Source organism: Oncorhynchus clarkii, unplaced genomic scaffold (genome assembly GCF_045791955.1).
Source record: "Oncorhynchus clarkii lewisi isolate Uvic-CL-2024 unplaced genomic scaffold, UVic_Ocla_1.0 unplaced_contig_10514_pilon_pilon, whole genome shotgun sequence".
In the NCBI taxonomy this organism is placed as follows: Eukaryota; Metazoa; Chordata; class Actinopteri; order Salmoniformes; family Salmonidae; genus Oncorhynchus; species Oncorhynchus clarkii.
This window is the reverse complement of record NW_027257964.1, coordinates 289,903-309,525: the sequence shown is the minus strand read 5'-3', so window position 1 is coordinate 309,525 and position 19,623 is coordinate 289,903. Positions and strand designations below refer to the sequence as shown.

Sequence of the window (19,623 nt, the reverse complement as noted above, 5' to 3'; positions counted from 1 at the left end):
TGTGTGTGTGTGTGTGTGTGGCTCTTAGGTAGAGTGAGTTAACCTCTGCAGAGATCTATAGGTGCTGTGTGTGTGTGTGTGTGTGTGTGTGTGTGTGTGTGTGTGTGTGTCAGGTAGAGTGAGTTAACCTCTGCAGAGATCTATAGCTGCTGTGTGTGTGTGTGTGTGTGTGTCAGGTAGAGTGAGTTAACCTCTGCAGAGATCTATAGCTGCTGTGTGTGTGTGTGTGTGTGTGTGTCAGTCAGGTAGAGTGAGTTAACCTCTGCAGAGATCTATAGCTGCTGTGTGTTGTGGATCTGCTGTGTGTGTGTGTGTGTGTGTGTGTCAGGTAGAGTGAGTTAACCTCTGCAGAGATCTATAGGTGTGTGTGTGTGTCAGGTAGAGTGAGTTAACCTCTGCAGAGATCTATAGCTGCTGTGTGTTGTGGATCAGGGACCTTATTGTTTGTGTGTTTGTCTCTCTATTCAAGGAACACGTCCCACGGGGCTGGTTGTTTTGCAGGGCTCAGGTTGTGTTGATGCCGAGCTTGATGTGCAGCTGGCATGGCTGTGAAGGGCTGACTGTGCCAACCCGCGTCTGGGTCGCTCCCGACCCCTCGTCTGGGTCGCTCCCGACCCATCGCTACGACAGAACACGTTGATCTGTCTGTCTGTCTCTGTCTCTGTCTGTCTGTCTGTCTGTCCCAGAAAAAATATAGTTTTACTTATGGTTTCAGACTTGTGAAATGAATCCTACTTTTATGGTTTCAGACTTGTGAAATGAATCCTACTTTTATGGTTTCAGACTTGTGGAATGAATCCTACTTTTATGGTTTCAGACTTGTGAAAAGAATCCTACTTTTATGGTTTCAGACTTGTGAAAAGAATCCTACTTTTATGGTTTCAGACTTGTGAAAAGAATCCTACTTTTATGGTTTCAGACTTGTGAAATGAATCCTACTTATCTTCCCCAGATTATATTGCTGATTATTATATTTATGAAAAACATTGTTGCAAATTGTTTGACACAAATCTCTGATTAGGCCGGTATGATGGTTCGTTGGACGATATTTGTAGCCCAGTTCAGATACGTAAGATGAGAGAGCTAGCTAGCTATTTTGCGACACATAGGTCGTCTAGATTGCTGATATTTATCTGACAGTTCACAAAGTGGTTACGGATGAAGACCGTCATAAAAATAAAATCATGGTCATAAACATTTAAAAAAAAATAGATTACATTTAATAAATGTGGAGTGGTCCGTTTCTGCGATGGAATCTTAACAAACGTGATGCGACTTTGTTGCCCATGGCTGAAACAAACCAGGTGTTTTGGCAAATGATGAGTAGCATGGGCTTGAAACCTCTCACCCCGGGAATTTGACTGGTAAACTCAGGGTTACACTCACAATGGCTGCGGCAGGGTAGCCTAGTGGTTAGAGTGGAGGGGCGGCAGGTAGCCTAGTGGTTAGAGTGTAGGGACGGAAGGTAGCCTAGTGGTTAGAGTGTAGGGACGGAAGGTAGCCTAGTGGTTAGAGTGGAGGGGCGGCAGGTAGCCTAGTGGTTAGAGTGGAGGGGCGGCAGGTAGCCTAGTGGTTAGAGTGGAGGGGCGGCAGGTAGCCTAGTGGTTAGAGTGTAGGGACGGAAGGTAGCCTAGTGGTTAGAGTGTTGGACTTGTAACCGGAAGGTTGCAAGTTCAAATCCCCGAGCTGACAAGGTAAAAATCTGTCGTTCTGCCCCTGAACAGGCAGTTAACCCACTGTTCCTAGGCTGTCGGCCACCCGGCCTTGTTGAGTCGTCGGCCACTCGGCCTTGTGGAGTCGTCGGCCACCCGGCCTTGTGGAGTCGTCGGCCACCCGGCCTTGTGGAGTCGTCGGCCTTGTGGAGTCGTCGGCCACTCGGCCTTGTGGAGTCGTCGGCCACTCGGCCTTGTTTAGTCGTCGGCCACTCGGCCTTGTGGAGTCGTCGGCCACTCGGCCTTGTGGAGTCGTCGGCCACTCGGCCTTGTGTAGTCGTCGGCCACTCGGCCTTGTGTAGTCGTCGGCCACTCGGCCTTGTGGAGTCGTCGGCCACTCGGCCTTGTGGAGTCGTCGGCCACTCGGCCTTGTGGGGTCGTCGGCCACTCGGCCTTGTGTAGTCGTCGGCCACTCGGCCTTGTGTAGTCGTCGGCCACTCGGCCTTGTGGAGTCGTCGGCCACTCGGCCTTGTGGAGTCGTCGGCCACTCGGCCTTGTGGAGTCGTCGGCCACTCGGCCTTGTGGAGTCGTCGGCCACTCGGCCTTGTTGAGACACTCCAAACCAGAAGGTGGCAGTAGAGTTGATTGGCCATGCCTGTCCGTACGCGTTGCTATTGGTCGAAGAGGAAGAGGAAGAGGACCTCCATCTGACGTCTCAGTTTCCCAGAAACCAAATGAATTGACTTCCAGGCAGTGAAACAGCAGTATCTTCCAGGAGTCACGGACGTCACGTTTCCACTTCCTACCAAGATAAACAAAACACAAGTCAACTCTCGACTTTCTTTCCGTTATAAGTGATTCATTTAACACCTGTTTTTGATCCAACCTTTAACCTTACTCCCAGGGTTTTTGATCCAACCTTTGACCTTACTCCCAGGGTTTTTGATCCAACCTTTAACCTTACTCCCAGGGTTTTTGATCCAACCTTTAACCTTACTCCCAGGGTTTTTGATCCAACCTTTGACCTTACTCCCAGGGTTTTTGATCCAACCTTTGAACTTACTCCCAGGGTTTTTGATCCAACCTTTGACCTTACTCCCAGGGTTTTTGATCCAACCTTTGACCTTACTCCCAGGGTTTTTGATCCAACCTTTGAACTTACTCCCAGGGTTTTTGATCCAACCTTTGACCTTACTCCCAGGGTTTTTGATCCAACCTTTGACCTTACTCCCAGGGTTTTTGATCCAACCTTTGACCTTACTCCCAGGGTTCTTTTACAAGGTTTTAACATAGCAAGATATCTGTTCAATAAAAATAAATATCTTCCTGTTTAGATTGGTTTAATGGCTAAGTAGTTCATTCACCTTAATGTCCTTCCTTCGCGGGCAGAGTGGCGTGTGTTTTAAGTCTGGTCTTCATCAGTATAGTGTGTTACTGCTGTCTGTAGTGTGACTCATACGCTGTGTGTTTTAAGTCTGGTGTTCATCAGTATAGTGTGTTACTTCTGTCTGTAGTGTGACTCATACGCTGTGTGTGTTTTAAGTCTGGTGTTCATCAGTATAGTGTGTTATTGCTGTCTGTAGTGTGACTCATACGCTGTGTGTTTTAAGTCTGGTGTTCATCAGTATAGTGTGTTACTGCTGTCTGTAGTGTGACTCATACGCTGTGTGTTTTAAGTCTGGTGTTCATCAGTATAGTGTGTTACTTCTGTCTGTAGTGTGACTCATACGCTGTGTGTTTTAAGTCTGGTCTTCATCAGTATAGTGTGTTACTGCTGTCTGTAGTGTGACTCATACGCTGTGTGTTTTAAGTCTGGTGTTCATCAGTATAGTGTGTTACTTCTGTCTGTAGTGTGACTCATACGCTGTGTGTTTTAAGTCTGGTCTTCATCAGTATAGTGTGTTACTGCTGTCTGTAGTGTGACTCATACGCTGTGTGTGTTTTAAGTCTGGTGTTCATCAGTATAGTGTTTTGGAGTAAGTTCTCACAGTAAACACACACACACACACACACACACACACACACACACACACACAGTATGGAGTTGCGTCAAACTAATCTCGCATTAGATTTAGTGTCGTGAGTCTTATATATATTTTATATCTCCCCCAAGGGTTTTTTTACGGATGTTAAGTGATTTAGAATTGATCGTGTTTGTTGGCGTTGTGTGTTCGGTAAACGCTCCGTTTCTCACACCAGTGGGCGTCATCACACCACGCTAGGTTAGCCGGACCACTTCCTTCCTGTCTCTGCTGCTGTTTTCTGGGTTTTCTTTTCTCCCTTTCACAGTTTTTACTGTACATTTAGTTCTGGTTTCACTTCTGTCAACAACAATTACTGAACCCACTGCCTTTACAGCAGCAGGGGTTCTGTAGCCTTTAAACACTGTGGGTGTGTTCATAATGACACCCTGTTGTATAGGCTTTAACACCGTGGGTGTGTTTAACACTGTGGGTGTGTTTAACACTGTGGGTGTGTTGCTAATGACACCCTGTTATATAGGCTTTAACACTGTGGGTGTGTTGCTAAAGACACCCTGTTATATAGGCTTTAACAGAAAACAGAATAAATATTTAGCTTCTTATTGTAATTTGGGTATAGGCCTGTCCCTGCCTCCTCTCTCTGGTCCCTGCCTCCTCTCTCTGGGTATAGGCCTGTCCCTGCCTCCTCTCTCTGGGTATAGGCCTGTCCTTGCCTCCTCTCTCTGGGTATAGGCCTGTCCCCGACTCCTCTCTCTGGCTATAGGCCTGTCCCTGCCTCCTCTCTCTGGGTATAGGTCTGTCCCTGCCTCCTCTCTCTGGGTATAGGCCTTTGATATGTTGTGTTATCTGAGGCGAGGAAATGCAAGAAGGGGGTGTCGGGGTGGTTCCTGGGTTCTCCCCGCCTGCGACCCGCGTGGTGCGTGAGAGCCTGCCCCCCCCCCCCCCCCCTCGCTGCTCTGGTCAGGGAGGGGGAGGGGGAGCCTGCCTCCCTTAGAGCCTCACAGCCCGACACAGGGCCTGTGTTTGCTCCAGTGAGGCTGGGTAATGGATAGTAAGTGAAATATCTAGTTCAGCGGTGTGGGAGGATGCAGGAGGCTTGGATGCAGGAGGCTTGGATGCAGGAGGCTTGCACTGCGCCAGGCAGGCTGGCCTAGAATCATACCGTGTGTGTGTGTGTGTTTATTCATTACACAGTGTGACAGGTCTCCAGGCAGATAGCGTGGAGGCTGGGGTATGGAGGATAAAACTCCCACTATCCCCCTGAGGTCCAGCTGATCCTGGCATCGTATTCCGCCTCGCCTCCCCCTCGCTGCTCTGGTCAGGGGGGGAGGGGGGAGGAGGGGGATGGGGAGGAGGAGGAGGGGGATGGGGAGGAGGAGGGGGATGGGGAGGGGGAGGGGGATGGGGAGGAGGAAGAGGAGGAGGAGGAGGGGGAGGACACAATTAATTGCTGTAACTGGAGAAGTGCGATATTAATGGGTGTGTGGAACGGGCTGAAGGGTCCTGGGTTGTTGAGTTGTGATTTGATCTAATACTGAACTTCTGTTGTCTTCCCTCCACCTCTCTCTCTTCGCTTACTCTCTCTGTCTCCGTCTCGCTCCTTCTCTCTCTCTCTTCGCTTACTCTCTCTGTCTCTCTCTTTCTTCTCCTACTCTCTCTGTCTCTCTCTCTTCTCTTACTCTCTCTCTCTCTCTTCTCTTACTCTCTCTGTCTCTCTCTCTCTTCTCTTACTCTCTCTGTCTTCTCTTACTCTCTCTGTCTCTGTCTCGCTCCTTCTCTCTCTCTCTTCGCTTACTCTCTGTCTCCATCTCGCTCCCTCTCTCTCTCTCTCCTGCTGTTTCTCTCTCTCTCCCGCTGTTTCTCCCTCTCTCTCCTGCTGTTTCTCTCTCTCCCTCCAGAGGACCCTGCGGAGGCTGATCTGTGGCTGCTCAACAGCTGCACTGTGAAAAACCCGGCCGAAGATCACTTCAGAAACTCCATCAAGTAAGCCCCCCCTCCTCCCTCTCCTCCTCCTCCTCCTCCTCCCTCTCTCCTAGTCTTCCTCCCCCTCTTCTTCTTCATCTCATCACTCACGCACACCCCTGGAGGCAGGGTTCACACGATACCCCTGGAGGCAGGGGTTCACACGATACCCCTGGAGGCAGGGGTTCACACGATACCCCTGGAGGCAGGGGTTCACACGATACCCCTGGAGGCAGGGGTTCACACGATACCCCTGGAGGCAGGGGTTCACACGATACCCCTGGAGGCAGGGGTTCACACGATACCCCTGGAGGCAGGGGTTCACCCGATACTCCTGGAGGCAGGGTTCACCCGATACCCCTGGAGGCAGGGTTCACCCGATACCCCTGGAGGCAGGATTCACACGATACCCCTGGAGGCAGGGTTCACACGATACCCCTGGAGGCAGGGTTCACACGATACCCCTGGAGGCAGGGGTTCACACGATACCCCTGGAGGCAGGGGTTCACACGATACCCCTGGAGGCAGGGGTTCACCCGATACCCCTGGAGGCAGGGGTTCACCCGATACCCCTGGAGGCAGGGGTTCACCCGATACCCCTGGAGGCAGGGGTTCACCCGATACCCCTGGAGGCAGGGGTTCACCCGATACCCCTGGAGGCAGGGGTTCACCCGATACCCCTGGAGGCAGGGGTTCACCCGATACCCCTGGAGGCAGGGGTTCACCCGATACCCCTGGAGGCAGGGGTTCACCCGATACCCCTGGAGGCAGGGGTTCACACGATACCCCTGGAGGCAGGGGTTCACACGATACCCCTGAAAAAGAAACCCGGTTGAGAACCCTGGAGGCAGTAAAAACAGGACTTTAAGGCCTACATCTCTTCCACTGATATCTACACTTCTGTTTCCTGGCACACTCAAAATAACTAATCTCTCAGCTGCTGTAGAAACATCTGATTTGGTACTGTGATACCATGTTTCCCCCTCTACACACACAAAACCCAGGGATTTTTAAGGGTAAACAAAATGAAATGGTGACTTATAGGCTGTTGTGGAGGAGTTGTAGGAAGAGTCATCTGGGCAGAGGCTTGATGACCAGCCTGGTAGATGGACAGACACAGGGACAAAGGCTGACTGGCTAGGCTGGCTGACGGACAGGGACAGATGTGGCTGACTAGCCTGGCAGACGGACAGACACAGGGACAGAGGCTGGCTGACTAGCTTGGCAGACGGACAGACACAGGGACAGATGCTGACTGGCTAGCCTGGCAGACGGACAGACAGGGACAGATGCTGGCTCACTAGCCTGGCAGACGGACAGACAGGGACAGGTGCTGGCTGACTAGCCTGGCAGACGGACAGGGACAGAGGCTGGCTGCCTAGCCTGGCAGACGGACAGACACATGGACAGAGGCTGGCTGACTAGCCTGGCAGACGGACAGACAGGGACAGATGCTGACTGGCTAGCCTGGCAGACGGACAGACAGGGACAGATGCTGGCTGATTAGCCTGGCAGACGGACAGACACAGGGACATATGCTGACTGGCTAGCCTGGCAGACGGACAGACGGACAGATGCTGGCTGATTAGCCTGGCAGACGGACAGACAGGGACAGATGCTGGCTGACTAGCCTGGCAGACGGACGGACAGGGACAGATGCTGGCTGATTAGCCTGGCAGACGGACGGACAGGGACAGATGCTGGCTGACTAGCCTGGCAGACGGACAGACAGGGACAGATGCTGGCTGACTAGCCTGGCAGACGGACAGACAGGGACAGATGCTGGCTGACTAGCCTGGCAGACGGACAGACAGGGACAGATGCTGGCTGACTAGCCTGGCAGACGGACAGACACAGGGACATATGCTGGCTGACTAGCCTGGCAGACGGACAGACAGGGACAGATGCTGGCTGACTAGCCTGGCAGACGGACAGACAGGGACAGATGCTGGCAGACGGACAGACAGGGACAGATGCTGGCTGACGGACAGACAGGGACAGATGCTGGCTGACTAGCCTGGCAGACGGACGGACAGGGACAGATGCTGGCTGACTAGCCTGGCCCTGTGTTGACATTCTCTCCTTGAATACAGCCTTTGATTGGTTTTGATCGGTCCAAAGTGCCTTGGTTCCCTCACTGTAGCGTGACAGTGATGACACTCATTAAAGAGCACTGTTCAATTCTCAGATGACACCCTATTCCAACCTTTTTAAAGGCCGAGACCAATAGTAGTGCACTCTGGGTAAATAGTGCAGCGGGGAGTGATCCCACAACACCGCTGATGACATCACTCTGACCATGTCCACTGTGTTCTATATCCCCAGACTGTAGCGTAACTAATTAACCAGGTAGTTTGTATTTTCAGTCCTATGCCCCTCTAACCCTAACAGGAAGTAACCTTACATAGCCGACACAAGTGGATCTGTGTTTCTTTTTGGCAGTACGGTAACAGTTTGGACACTCGGTACTAGATGTCAATGTGAAGGATAAACGGGTAGTGCTGAGAGAGACGAGGTGTGCTGTCCTCCCTGACTGACTGAACAGAGAGGAGGCTGGCCTCTCAGACGTCTTCACTGACTGACTGAACAGAGAGGAGGCTGGCCTCTCAGACGTCCTCGCTGACTGACTGAACAGAGAGATGGCTGGCCTCTCAGACGTCCTTGCTGACTGACTGAACAAAGATGAGGCTGGCCTCTCAGACGTGCTCCCTGACTGACTGAACAGAGAGGAGGCTGGCCTCTCAGACGTCCTCGCTGACTGAACAGAACAGAGGCTGGCCTCGTATGATGATGCACAGACATCCTCTGAGCCAGCCCCAGTAAGTAGCCTCTCTGGCCTAAACTGTTGGCTACTATATTGAGGTTTGTCTCTGCTTGACCTTCTCTCTTGCTGAGAGCTCTTAGTTAACCCACTTTAGGACAAAGTGGTAATGACACAAATATATTGCACAGTTTTATTTTTTTTTGTCCATCTGAAATAGTGTGTCTTATCAGACTCAGCCATAACGAGGCCAACGGGACCAACAATAGATTAGCACACCAGGGGCTAATGTAATATAATGTATCAATGATTCAGATGCTATGGTAATTTCTGAGGGCCGGGTATCTTTTGTTCCAGCACTTGCTGCGGTAGTGGTGGTGCTCGGCTTATTCACACTGCTAGGCCGCGCTGCTAATTACCAGCCTAATTGAAGTGAGCGGCTGCCTGCCCTGGGCGTCTGCAGTACGAAGTGGCTCCAGAGGGGAATGTTGAGGCTCCTGGTGTGTGTGTGTGTGTGTGTGTGTGTCATGGTTCCAAACGCCTGCTTCTAAACTGCCACTTCCACCATATGGTCATTGATCTTACTGTGAGCTGCTGGGGCAGACTCCTCGGTGATAAGACAGGGAGCAGGAGGTCATAGGTGTGTGTGTGTGTGTGTGTGTGTGATGATGTGTCGTGTGGTTGTGCTAATGTGTTAGATGGTGATTGGGTGAGAGAGACAATGAGAGAAAAGGGAAGTGTGTTTTAGAACACTGTTATCCAGGTTGTTTTGTTATCATGGTTGTTTTGTTATCCAGGGTTGTTTTGTTGTCCGTGGTTGTTTTGTTATCATGGTTGTTTTGTTGTCCGTGGTTGTTTTGTTGTCCGTGGTTGTTTTGTTGTCCAGGGTTGTTTTGTTGTCCAGGGTTGTTTTGTTGTCCATGGTTGTTTTGTTGTCCGTGGTTGTTTTGTTGTCCGTGGTTGTTTTGTTGTCCGTGGTTGTTTTGTTGTCCAGGGTTGTTTTGTTATCATGGTTGTTTTGTTGTCCGTGGTTGTTTTGTTGTCCGTGGTTGTTTTGTTGTCCAGGGTTGTTTTGTTGTCCGTGGTTGTTTTGTTGTCCAGGGTTGTTTTGTTGTCCGTGGTTGTTTTGTTGTCCAGGGTTGTTTTGTTGTCCAGGGTTGTTTTGTTGTCCAGGGTTGTTTTGTTGTCCAGGGTTGTTTTGTTGTCCGTGGTTGTTTTGTTGTCCAGGGTTGTTTTGTTGTCCGTGGTTGTTTTGTTGTCCGTGGTTGTTTTGTTGTCCAGGGTTGTTTTGTTGTCCGTGGTTGTTTTGTTGTCCAGGGTTGTTTTGTTGTCCGTGGTTGTTTTGTTGTCCAGGGTTGTTTTGTTGTCCGTGGTTGTTTTGTTGTCCAGGGTTGTTTTGTTGTCCAGGGTTGTTTTGTTGTCCAGGGTTGTTTTGTTGTCCAGGGTTGTTTTGTTGTCCAGGGTTGTTTTGTTGTCCGTGGTTGTTTTGTTGTCCAGGGTTGTTTTGTTGTCCGTGGTTGTTTTGTTGTCCAGGGTTGTTTTGTTGTCCGTGGTTGTTTTGTTGTCCAGGGTTGTTTTGTTGTCCAGGGTTGTTTTCTTCTGTGTGTCGACAAGGACCAGCATTGTCCTCTCCCTTGGTGTTTAGTGTTGTGGTTGATCAGTTACAGCAGGTAGGCTATATCTGACCTAACACAGCTCTGATTCAAAGGATTGGTTGATTTCCATTTGCCAGTATAACGAAATCAACTAATATTCACATTTTTACACACATGTAGATCAAGATGCAGCTTAAATCAATATAGACCGGAGTCAAATTAGATGGTGAGTTATGGCTCCTAACTGTCGTGAGTCTAAGAGATGGTAAGGTATGGCTCTCCTAACTGTGGTGTGTCTAAGAGATGGTGAGGTATGGCTCTCCTAACTGTGGTGTGTCTAAGAGATGGTGAGGTATGGCTCTCCTAACTGTGGTGTGTCTAAGAGATGGTGAGGTATGGCTCTCCTAACTGTGGTGTGTCTAAGAGATGGTGAGGTATGGCTCTCCTAACTGTGGTGTGTCTAAGAGATGGTGAGGTATGGTTCTCCTAACTGTGGTGTGTCTAAGAGATGGTGAGGTATGGTTCTCCTAACTGTGGTGTGTCTAAGAGATGGTGAGGTATGGCTCTCCTATCTGTGGTGTGTCTAAGAAATGGTGAGATATGGCTCTCCTAACTGTGCTGTGTCTAAGAGATGGTGAGATATGGCTCTCCTAACTGTGCTGTGTGTAGGAGATGGTGAGGTATGGCTCTCCTAACTGTGGTGTGTCTCTAAGAGATGGTGAGGTATGGCTCTCCTAACTGTGGTGTGTCTAAGAGATGGTGAGATATGGCTCTCCTAACTGTGCTGTGTGTAAGAGATGGTGAGGTATGGCTCTCCTAACTGTGGTGTGTCTCTAAGAGATGGTGAGGTATGGCTCTCCTAACTGTGGTGTGTCTAAGAGATGGTGAGGTATGGCTCTCCTAACTGTGGTGTGTCTAAGAGATGGTGAGGTACGGCTCTCCTAACTGTGGTGTGTCTAAGAGATGGTGAGGTATGGCTCTCCTAACTGTGGTGTGTCTCTAAGAGATGGTGAGGTATGGCTCTCCTAACTGTGGTGTGTCTAAGAGATGGTGAGGTATGGCTCTCCTAACTGTGGTGTGTCTAAGAGATGGTGAGGTACGGCTCTCCTAACTGTGGTGTGTCTAAGAGATGGTGAGGTATGGCTCTCCTAACTGTGGTGTGTCTAAGAGATGGTGAGGTACGGCTCTCCTAACTGTGGTGTGTCTAAGAGATGGTGAGGTATGGCTCTACTAACTGTGCTGTGTCTAAGAGATGGTGAGATATGGCTCTCCTAACTGTGGTGTGTTTAAGAGATGGTGAGGTATGGCTCTCCTAACTGTGGTGTGTCTAAGAGATGGTGAGATATGGCTCTCCTAACTGTGGTGTGTCTTGGCCTAAAGGAGTTCTTCAACCCCTCTTTTGTAGTTGCAGACTAACATTGTCCCCTGGTGCCACTGGTGTCACTGTGTTTTTCAGTTGGTGGCACCAGCCCCTGATTTGGTCACCGATTGTTATCCGCGGCATCACTCTATAGAAAAAATGTGTCGTTTTCATGTTGTGATTCAAAATATTTTTTATGTGCAACTTAATCCCCTAATCATGACTTCCTGTTGTCAATGTGCTATTTCCTGTTATATTTCACTGTTAAAATAGGACTCCAGAATGTACTTTTTTTATCGAAATGAATTTGACCTGCATATTTATGTGGTCTATTATCGTAGGTACATTTTAATTGGGGCTCATTCACTACCTGAGTAATTGGAACCTCAAAACACCTTAGCAAGATTGCTAACTCTAAATATAATACCCACTGCTAGTAGCCACGTACATTGCCTTCAGAAGGTATTCATGCCCCTTGACTTATTCCACATCCCACATCTACACACTCTACCCCATAATGAAAACATGTTTATTTAAATTTACATTTTTGCAAATGTATTGAAAATGAAATGCAGAAATACCTCATTTACATAAGTATTCACACCCCTGAGTCAATACATGTTAGAATCACCTTTGGCAATGGTTACAGATGTGTGTCTTTCTGGGTAAGTCTCTAAGAGCTGTGCGTCTTTCTGGGTACGTCTCTAAGAGCTGTTAGTCTTTCTGGGTAAGTCTCTAAGAGCTGTGCGTCTTTCTGGGTACGTCTCTAAGAGCTGTTAGTCTTTCTGGGTAAGTCTCTAAGAGCTGTTAGTCTTTCTGGGTAAGTCTCTAAGAGCTGTGAGTCTTTCTGAGTAAGTCTCTAAGAGCTGTGAGTCTTTCTGGGTAAGTCTCTAAGAGCTTTCCACTCCAGGATTGTACAATATTTGCACATTTCAACTCTGTCAGATTGGTTGTTGATCATTGCTAGACAGTTATTTTCATAGATTTTCAAGAAGATTTAAGTAAAAAAATTATAATAACTAGGCCACTCAGGAACATTAAGTGTTGTCTTGGTAACCAACTCCACTGTATATTTAGCCTTGTGTTTTATCTTATTTTCCTGCTGAATGGGGAATTTGTTTCCCAGTGTCTGTTGAAAAGCAGACTGAAGCAGGTTTTCCTCTAGGATTTTGCCTGTGCTTAGCTCCATTCCGTTGCTTTTTTATCCTGAGAAACTCCCCCAAGTCCATAACGATGACAAGCATACCCATAACATAATGCAGCCACCACTATGCTTGAAAATATGGAGAGTGGTACTCAGTGATGTGTTGTATTGGACCCCAAATGTAACTTTGTATTCAGGCCATAGAGTTCATTTCTTTTCCAAATTTGAGCAGTTTTACTTTCGCGCCTTATTACAAACAAGTTCATGTTTTGGAATATTTTTATTCTGCACAGGCTTCCTTCCTCTTTTTCACTCTGTTGTTTAGGTTAGTATTGTGGAGTAACTACAATGCTGTTTTTAAAGTCACCATTAGCCTCATGTTGAAATCCCTGCGAGCTTTCCTTTCTCTCCGGCAACTCGGTTAGGAAGGACGTCTGTATCTGTGGGTGTATTGATACACCATACAAAGTGTCATTAATAACTTCACCATGCTCATAGGGATATTCAATGTCTGCTTTTAGTTGCCCTGTTGCGAGGCATTGGGAAAACCTGCCTGGTCTTTGTAGTTGAATCTGTATTTAAAATTCACTGCTCGACTGAAGGACCTTTAAAATTAGCTGTGTGTGTGGGGTACAGAGATGAGGTAGTCACTCAAAAATCACGTTAAACACTATTATTGCAAACAGAGTGAGTCCTTTCAACTCATGTGACTATTTAAAGCCATTTTTACTCAACTTATTTAGGGTTTGTCTTTACAACGGCGTTGAATACTTATTGACGCAACACATTTCACAGTTTCATTTGTTATTACTTGGTAAACATTTCTAAAAACATAATTTCACTTTGACATTATGGGATATTGTGTGTGTGTGTGTGTGTGTGTGTGTGTGTGTGTGTGTGTGTGTGTGTGTGTGTGTGTGTGTGTGTGTGTGTGTGTGTGTGTGTGTGTGTGTGTGTGTGTGTAGGCCAGTGAAACATCTCAATTGAATCCATTTTAAATTCAGGCTGTAACGCAACAAAATATGGAAATAAGGATATGTTAGGGAGGGAGGGTTAGGGCTGGTGGGTTAGGGCTGGTGGGGATAGGTTAGGGAGGGAGGGTTAGGGCTGGTGGGGATAGGTTAGGGAGGGAGGGTTTGGGCTGGTGGGGATAGGTTAGGGAGGGAGGGAGGGTTAGGGCTGGTGGGGATAGGTTAGGGGGGAGGGTTAGGGCTGGCGGGGATAGGCTAGGGAGGGAGGGTTAGGGAGGGAGGGTTTGGGTTGGTGGGGATAGGCTAGGGAGGGAGGGTTAGGGAGGGTTAGGGCTGGTGGGGATAGGTTAGGGAGGGAGGGTTAGGGAGGGAGGGTTTGGGCTGGTGGGGATAGGCTAGGGAGGGTTAGGGCTGGTGGGGATAGGTTAGGGAGGGAGGGTTAGGGAGGGAGGGTTTGGGCTGGTGGGGATAGGTTAGGGAGGGAGGGTTAGGGCTGGTGGGGATAGGTTAGGGAGGGAGGGTTAGGGAGGGAGGGTTTGGGCTGGTGGGGATAGGTTAGGGAGGGAGGGTTAGGGAGGGAGGGTTTGGGCTGGTGGGGATAGGTTAGGGAGGGTTAGGGCTGGTGGGGATAGGTTAGGGAGGGGGGGTTAGGGAGGGAGGGTTTGGGCTGGTGGGGATAGGTTAGGGAGGGAGGGCTAGGGCTGGTGGGGATAGGTTAGGGAGGGAGGGTTAGGGAGGGAGGGTTTGGGCTGGTGGAGATAGGTTAGGGAGGGAGGGTTTGGGCTGGTGGAGATAGGTTAGGGAGGGAGGGTTTGGGCTGGTGGAGATAGGTTAGGGAGGGTTAGGGCTGGTGGGGATAGGTTAGGGAAGGAGGGTTAGGGTTGGCGGGGATAGGTTAGGGAGGGAGAGTTAGGGCTGGTGGGGATAGGTTAGGGAGAGAGGGAGGGTTAGGGCTGGTGGGGATAGGTTAGGGAGGGAGGGAGGGTGAGGACTGGCGGGGATAGGTTAGGGAGGGAGGGTGAGGGCTGGCGGGGATAGGTTAGGGAGGGTTAGGGCTGGGTTCAGTGAGTCTATCATGTGGCTACTGTTTTTCATCCTTTCGTCTAAAGAGCCACGAGGTGAAACGTGAAAATGGGTCTCATGATGTCATCTCTAATGGCCATAGCAGGTACTTTTATTTTCTCTTCTCTCTCTCTCTGCTAATATCGCTCCCTCTCCCTCCCTCCCTCCCTCTCTCTCATCTGTGTCCCCCCTCATAAAGGGCCTGTCGTCAGAGGTGCTGCAGGGAGATTAGGTCCCCCCCTGCCTGGCTACAAAGTGCCAGCTGTGCCGCGGTGTATCCAATCCCCTCCCCTCACAGCCTTAATTCACACCGGAGTCATTTGATTAGGGGCTTTTGGGTCCACTGCTTACTTTTAAAGCAATTTCCCATATACATTGCCATCCAGTATTTCTGACGGCAGCAGTAGAACAGAACAGAACAACAGAACTGATTCCACAGAGAGAACGCTGGAGAACACCGCTGGCTCATTTGCATAAAAACGGTTAACAGATTTAAAACAGGAAGTGTTTTGCATTTTGATTATTTTTCCTTCTTCTTCGGCGTCGTTAGGTCACGTGGGATACTGTGGGAAGGTGAAACAGGCCTAGTAGCCAGAAGGCGGGAGGCAGGGGGATGGGCAGATATAGTGTGTGTGTGTGGAGTGTCTGATGAGAATGGGGAGGTTAACCCGTGTGTTCTTCTCCTCTGATTTCCGTCTACGACAGGAAGTTTAACCCTTCACCGCTCTGCTTAGCTCTAAAGCTGTGGAGCTGTTCTGTTCCTGGGCCTGCGTCCCAAACGACACCCTATATTAGGAATATGGCCCCTGGTCAAAAGTAGTGCACTATTTTATATAGATCAGGGGTGGTTTGAGGGTTTGGTTTTCGCTGTCCCCATCTCAAACACGTTTGTCAAATAGTTTTGAACACTTGAGCTGCTGTTAATTTATCTCCTGGGGAGGACAACACTGGACGAGGCCCAGAAGATATGCTCTGGCGGTTTGGGTCAAACACATTTGTCAAATACTTGAGCTTCTCTTGGCCTCCACTGCAATAGGCGGGGGGAGGAGGGGGGGGGGGTACAGAGGAGGAGTATCTGAGATCTGATTGGTCTAGCTGTCCTGGGTCAAACACAATACTTCAGCGGGAACTTGATCTGATGGAATTTTACCGAAAGACCTAAATCCGACCAAAATCAATAACTTGAAAGTGTTTGTATTAGTTGAGTTTACCCGGTATCGTGGAGGGCCCAGACCGCTAACTCCTAAAGAACTCAAGTGCCCCTCACAAACTTCAAACTAAATAAACATATCCTCAAATACTTTATGTTGATACCCGTACTTCACTCAGCAGGTTTGGGTGCGACGGTGGACTCATGTCCCCCCCCCCCCCCCCCCCCCCCCTCCCAGAGGGAAATTGGCTCTGCAGCAGTAGAGCATATAAAACATGAGACGTAAATAAATCTACATGGATCACAATGATACACAATGGAAAGTTATCTTCCATGTCTATTCCTTACTGGGATAAATATCCTTCCCTCAGAACCTACTGGAACAGCAGCTGGTTCTAGAGTCTCGAAAAGTTCTCAGAATGAAACACTGAGTTCTTAGAATGCTCCGATTCCTCTTCTCCTGGACACTCCCCATTCCACTTAGTCACCTCAGTAGGGTGGAATTAGATTGGGAGGAATGTAAGTTAAGCACCTTGAAGTCTTGCCGTTTTATTGAAGAAAAGGTTGAAGTGGACGGTGTCGGTAATGGACCGACCGAGTGTGTGATTTTATATGTTGTGCCTCCAACTTACAGACGTCATTTGCATTTGCATATATGTGCAAAAGTGTTGGAAATTAGAAACAATTTTTGATGGGTTGAATCGGGTTGTTTTTAATCTGTCACTCCTGAAAGAGCCTCGGTATGTGATTTGTTATGGTATAAGCTGAGGACTCATCAGGGAAGTCGAAGTCTGATTTGAGTTGAACCTCTTTTATATGCTGGATTGATTTAAGGGTTTCAGTCAAATCTCTATTTTCCTGATCACAGATTCTGATCATTTCAGCCCACCGCCTCACTCAAGTAAAATACCAAATTACAAATTGACTTAAACTGCTGTCTGCAATCTTAATCCTAATGAATATGCTAATGGTATTGGATTTCAGGCTGTAGGGAAAGAGTGCCTTTCCATAATCACACAGTTCGATACTTTGTCAAGGATTTATTTCCCTCTAAAACTTGAGCTCTGTAGAGACGGATCTGAAAACACCCTGATGCAATGCTAATGCAATTAACACTCTATTCAACTGTAGGACCAAGGACCTAGGCTGCTTCCTAAATGACACCCTAATTCTCTACCAAGTGACACTCTATTCAACTGTAGGACCAAAGACCTAGGCTGCTTCCCAAATGGCACCCTATTCTCTACCAATTAACACTCTATTCAACTGTAGGACCAAAGACCTAGGCTGCTTCCTAAATGACACCCTAATTCTCTACCAAGTGACACTCTATTCAACTGTAGGACCAAAGACCTAGGCTGCTTCCTAAATGACACCCTAATTCTCTACCAAGTGACACTCTATTCAACTGTAGGACCAAGACCTAGGCTGCTTCCCAAATGGCACCTTAATTCTCTACCAAGTGACACTATTCAACTGTAGGACCAAAGACCTAGGCTGCTTCCCAAATGACACCCTATTCTCTACCAAGTGACACTCTATTCAACTGTAGGACCAAAGACCTAGGCTGCTTCCCAAATGGCTCCCTATTCTCTACCAAGTGTACTACTTTTTTTAAAGTTCACAATGTAGGGAATAGGGTGCTATTTGGGATGGGGACATACTCCCAACCCTCAATGGTACCAGACGAACCTGTATATAACTCATTAGGGCCCCCTCTCTCTCTCTCTCGCTCACCCTATTTTCCTCTCTCTCTCTCTCTCTCTCTCTCGCTCACCCTATTTTCCTCTCTCTCTCTCTCTCTCTCTCTCTCGCTCACCCTATTTTCCTCTCTCTCGCCTTCTCTGTCTTTTCTCTCACCCTTCCCCCTTCTTTCTTTCTCTTTCTCTCCCTCTTTCTCTCCCTACTCTCTCCTCTGCGTTCTCTCTCTGGCACTGTGGCATCTGCTTCTTGGAACAGTCTGTAGATTGTTGATTTACATATTGAATGAGTGCAGCAGGCCTTGCCAGTATATACCCACACCAGCCTTATCCGCAGGATCAACAAGACTGAACAAAACCCTGGAAATGAATGGACTTGACTGATGCAAGAGGAGGGACATCACACACACACACACACACACACACACACACACACACACACACACACACACACACACACACAGTCTTAGCAGACCTTCTGTCCTCCTTTCACATGACCAGCTGAGATCCTGTCTCCGGTCCCTGGCGGACAGAACGAGAGGGATAATGAGAAAGAAAAGTGAGGGCCACACAGCCTGGCACACGGCTGGCACGCACACCAGCCACCTCACGCTCAGTCACACGCTCTCCCTCACTCCTACTGCCGCTCGCTCTCCCTGGTACGCCCGCGAGCGGCAGACACACATGCGCGCACGTACACTCTTCTGAGGGCCACACGGAGTGACATCTAGATAAGGGGTTCATTGTTCCCCTCAGCCCCCCCTTCTCTGTCTTCACGCTCCGCTGAGCAGCTAGCTAAGTCCCTAAACTGTTTTGGGGGAAAAAAAGGTTCCATATTGAACCAAACAGGGATCTGTCACTTGCTTCATATGTGGAACCCTTAAGAGTTCTATATAGAACCCTTTTTATAAGGTTCTTTAATCAGAACCCCGGGGGTTCTTGTCAACGGAATCAAAATATGTTCCTTACAGAACCCTTTTTATAAGGTTCTACATGGACCCCCAGGGTTCTGATCATAAACGGAATCAACATGTGTTCCATATAGAACCCTGTATGGTGCCGTTGATGAATTAGGGCAATTAATAAATAGTAATATTTCTGACAAAGGATATAATATATTAACCAATTAAATATTGGTCAAATGAGTACCAGCATAGTTTTAGAGATTTGGTTGTCATTGTCTGCAAACGTAAGTGGGAAAACTCATCCAGAGTGAATGGGTGGAACAAGCAGAGAGAGACGGGTAGAACAAGCAGAGAGAGACGGGTGGAACAAGCAGAGAGAGACGGGTGGAACAAGCAGAGAGAGACGGGTGGAACAAGCAGAGTGAGACGGGTGGAACAAGCAGAGAGAGACGGGTGGAACAAGCAGAGAGAGACGGGTGGAACAAGCAGAGAGGCGGGTGGAACAAGCAGAGAGAGACGGGTGGAACAAGCAGAGAGGCGGGTGGAACAAGCAGAGAGAGGCGGGTGGAACAAGCAGAGAGAGGCGGGTGGAACAAGCAGAGAGGCGGGTGGAACAAGCAGAGAGAGGCGGGTGGAACAAGCAGAGAGAGGCGGGTGGAACAAGCAGAGAGAGACGGTGGAACAAGCAGAGAGAGGCGGGTGGAACAAGCAGAGAGAGGCGGGTGGAACAAGCAGAGAGAGGCGGGTGGAACAAGCAGAAAGAGGCGGGTGGAACAAGCAGAGAGAGGCGGGTGGAACAAGCAGAGAGAGGCGGGTGGAACAAGCAGAGAGAGGCGGGTGGAACAAGCAGAGAGAGGCGGGTGGAACAAGCAGAGAGAGGCGGGTGGAACAAGCAGAGAGAGGCGGGTGGAACAAGCAGAGAGAGGCGGGTGGAACAAGCAGAGAGAGGCGGGTGGAACAAGCAGAGAGAGGCGGGTGGAACAAGCAGAGAGGCGGGTGGAACAAGCAGAGAGAGACGGGTGGAACAAGCAGAGAGAGACGGGTGGAACAAGCAGAGAGAGGCGGGTGGAACAAGCAGAGAGAGGCGGGTGGAACAAGCAGAGAGAGGCGGGTGGAACAAGCAGAGAGGCGGGTGGAACAAGCAGAGAGAGGCGGGTGGAACAAGCAGAGAGAGGCGGGTGGAACAAGCAGAGAGAGGCGGGTGGAACAAGCAGAGAGAGGCGGGTGGAACAAGCAGAGAGAGGCGGGTGGAACAAGCAGAGAGAGGCGGGTGGAACAAGCAGAGAGAGGCGGGTGGAACAAGCAGAGAGAGGCGGGTGGAACAAGCAGAGAGAGGCGGGTGGAACAAGCAGAGAGAGACGGGTGGAACAAGCAGAGAG

The 19,623-nt window shown here is 49.2% G+C and overlaps 1 protein-coding gene across 1 annotated transcript in view; it reads left to right on the top strand.

Annotated features, from left to right (window-relative positions):
• Nucleotides 1–4,493: 4,493 nt before the first annotated feature.
• Nucleotides 4,494–19,623, top strand: part of LOC139394295 (threonylcarbamoyladenosine tRNA methylthiotransferase-like) — a gene marked incomplete at its 3' end in the record, with an annotated part of 294,766 nt that continues 279,636 nt past the window's right edge. Inside the window, exons 1-2 of the mRNA XM_071142320.1 lie at nt 4,494–4,593; nt 5,533–5,617. Coding sequence (XP_070998421.1) covers nt 4,494–4,593; nt 5,533–5,617 — 185 coding nt within the window. The remainder of the gene's footprint in view (nt 4,594–5,532; nt 5,618–19,623) is intronic.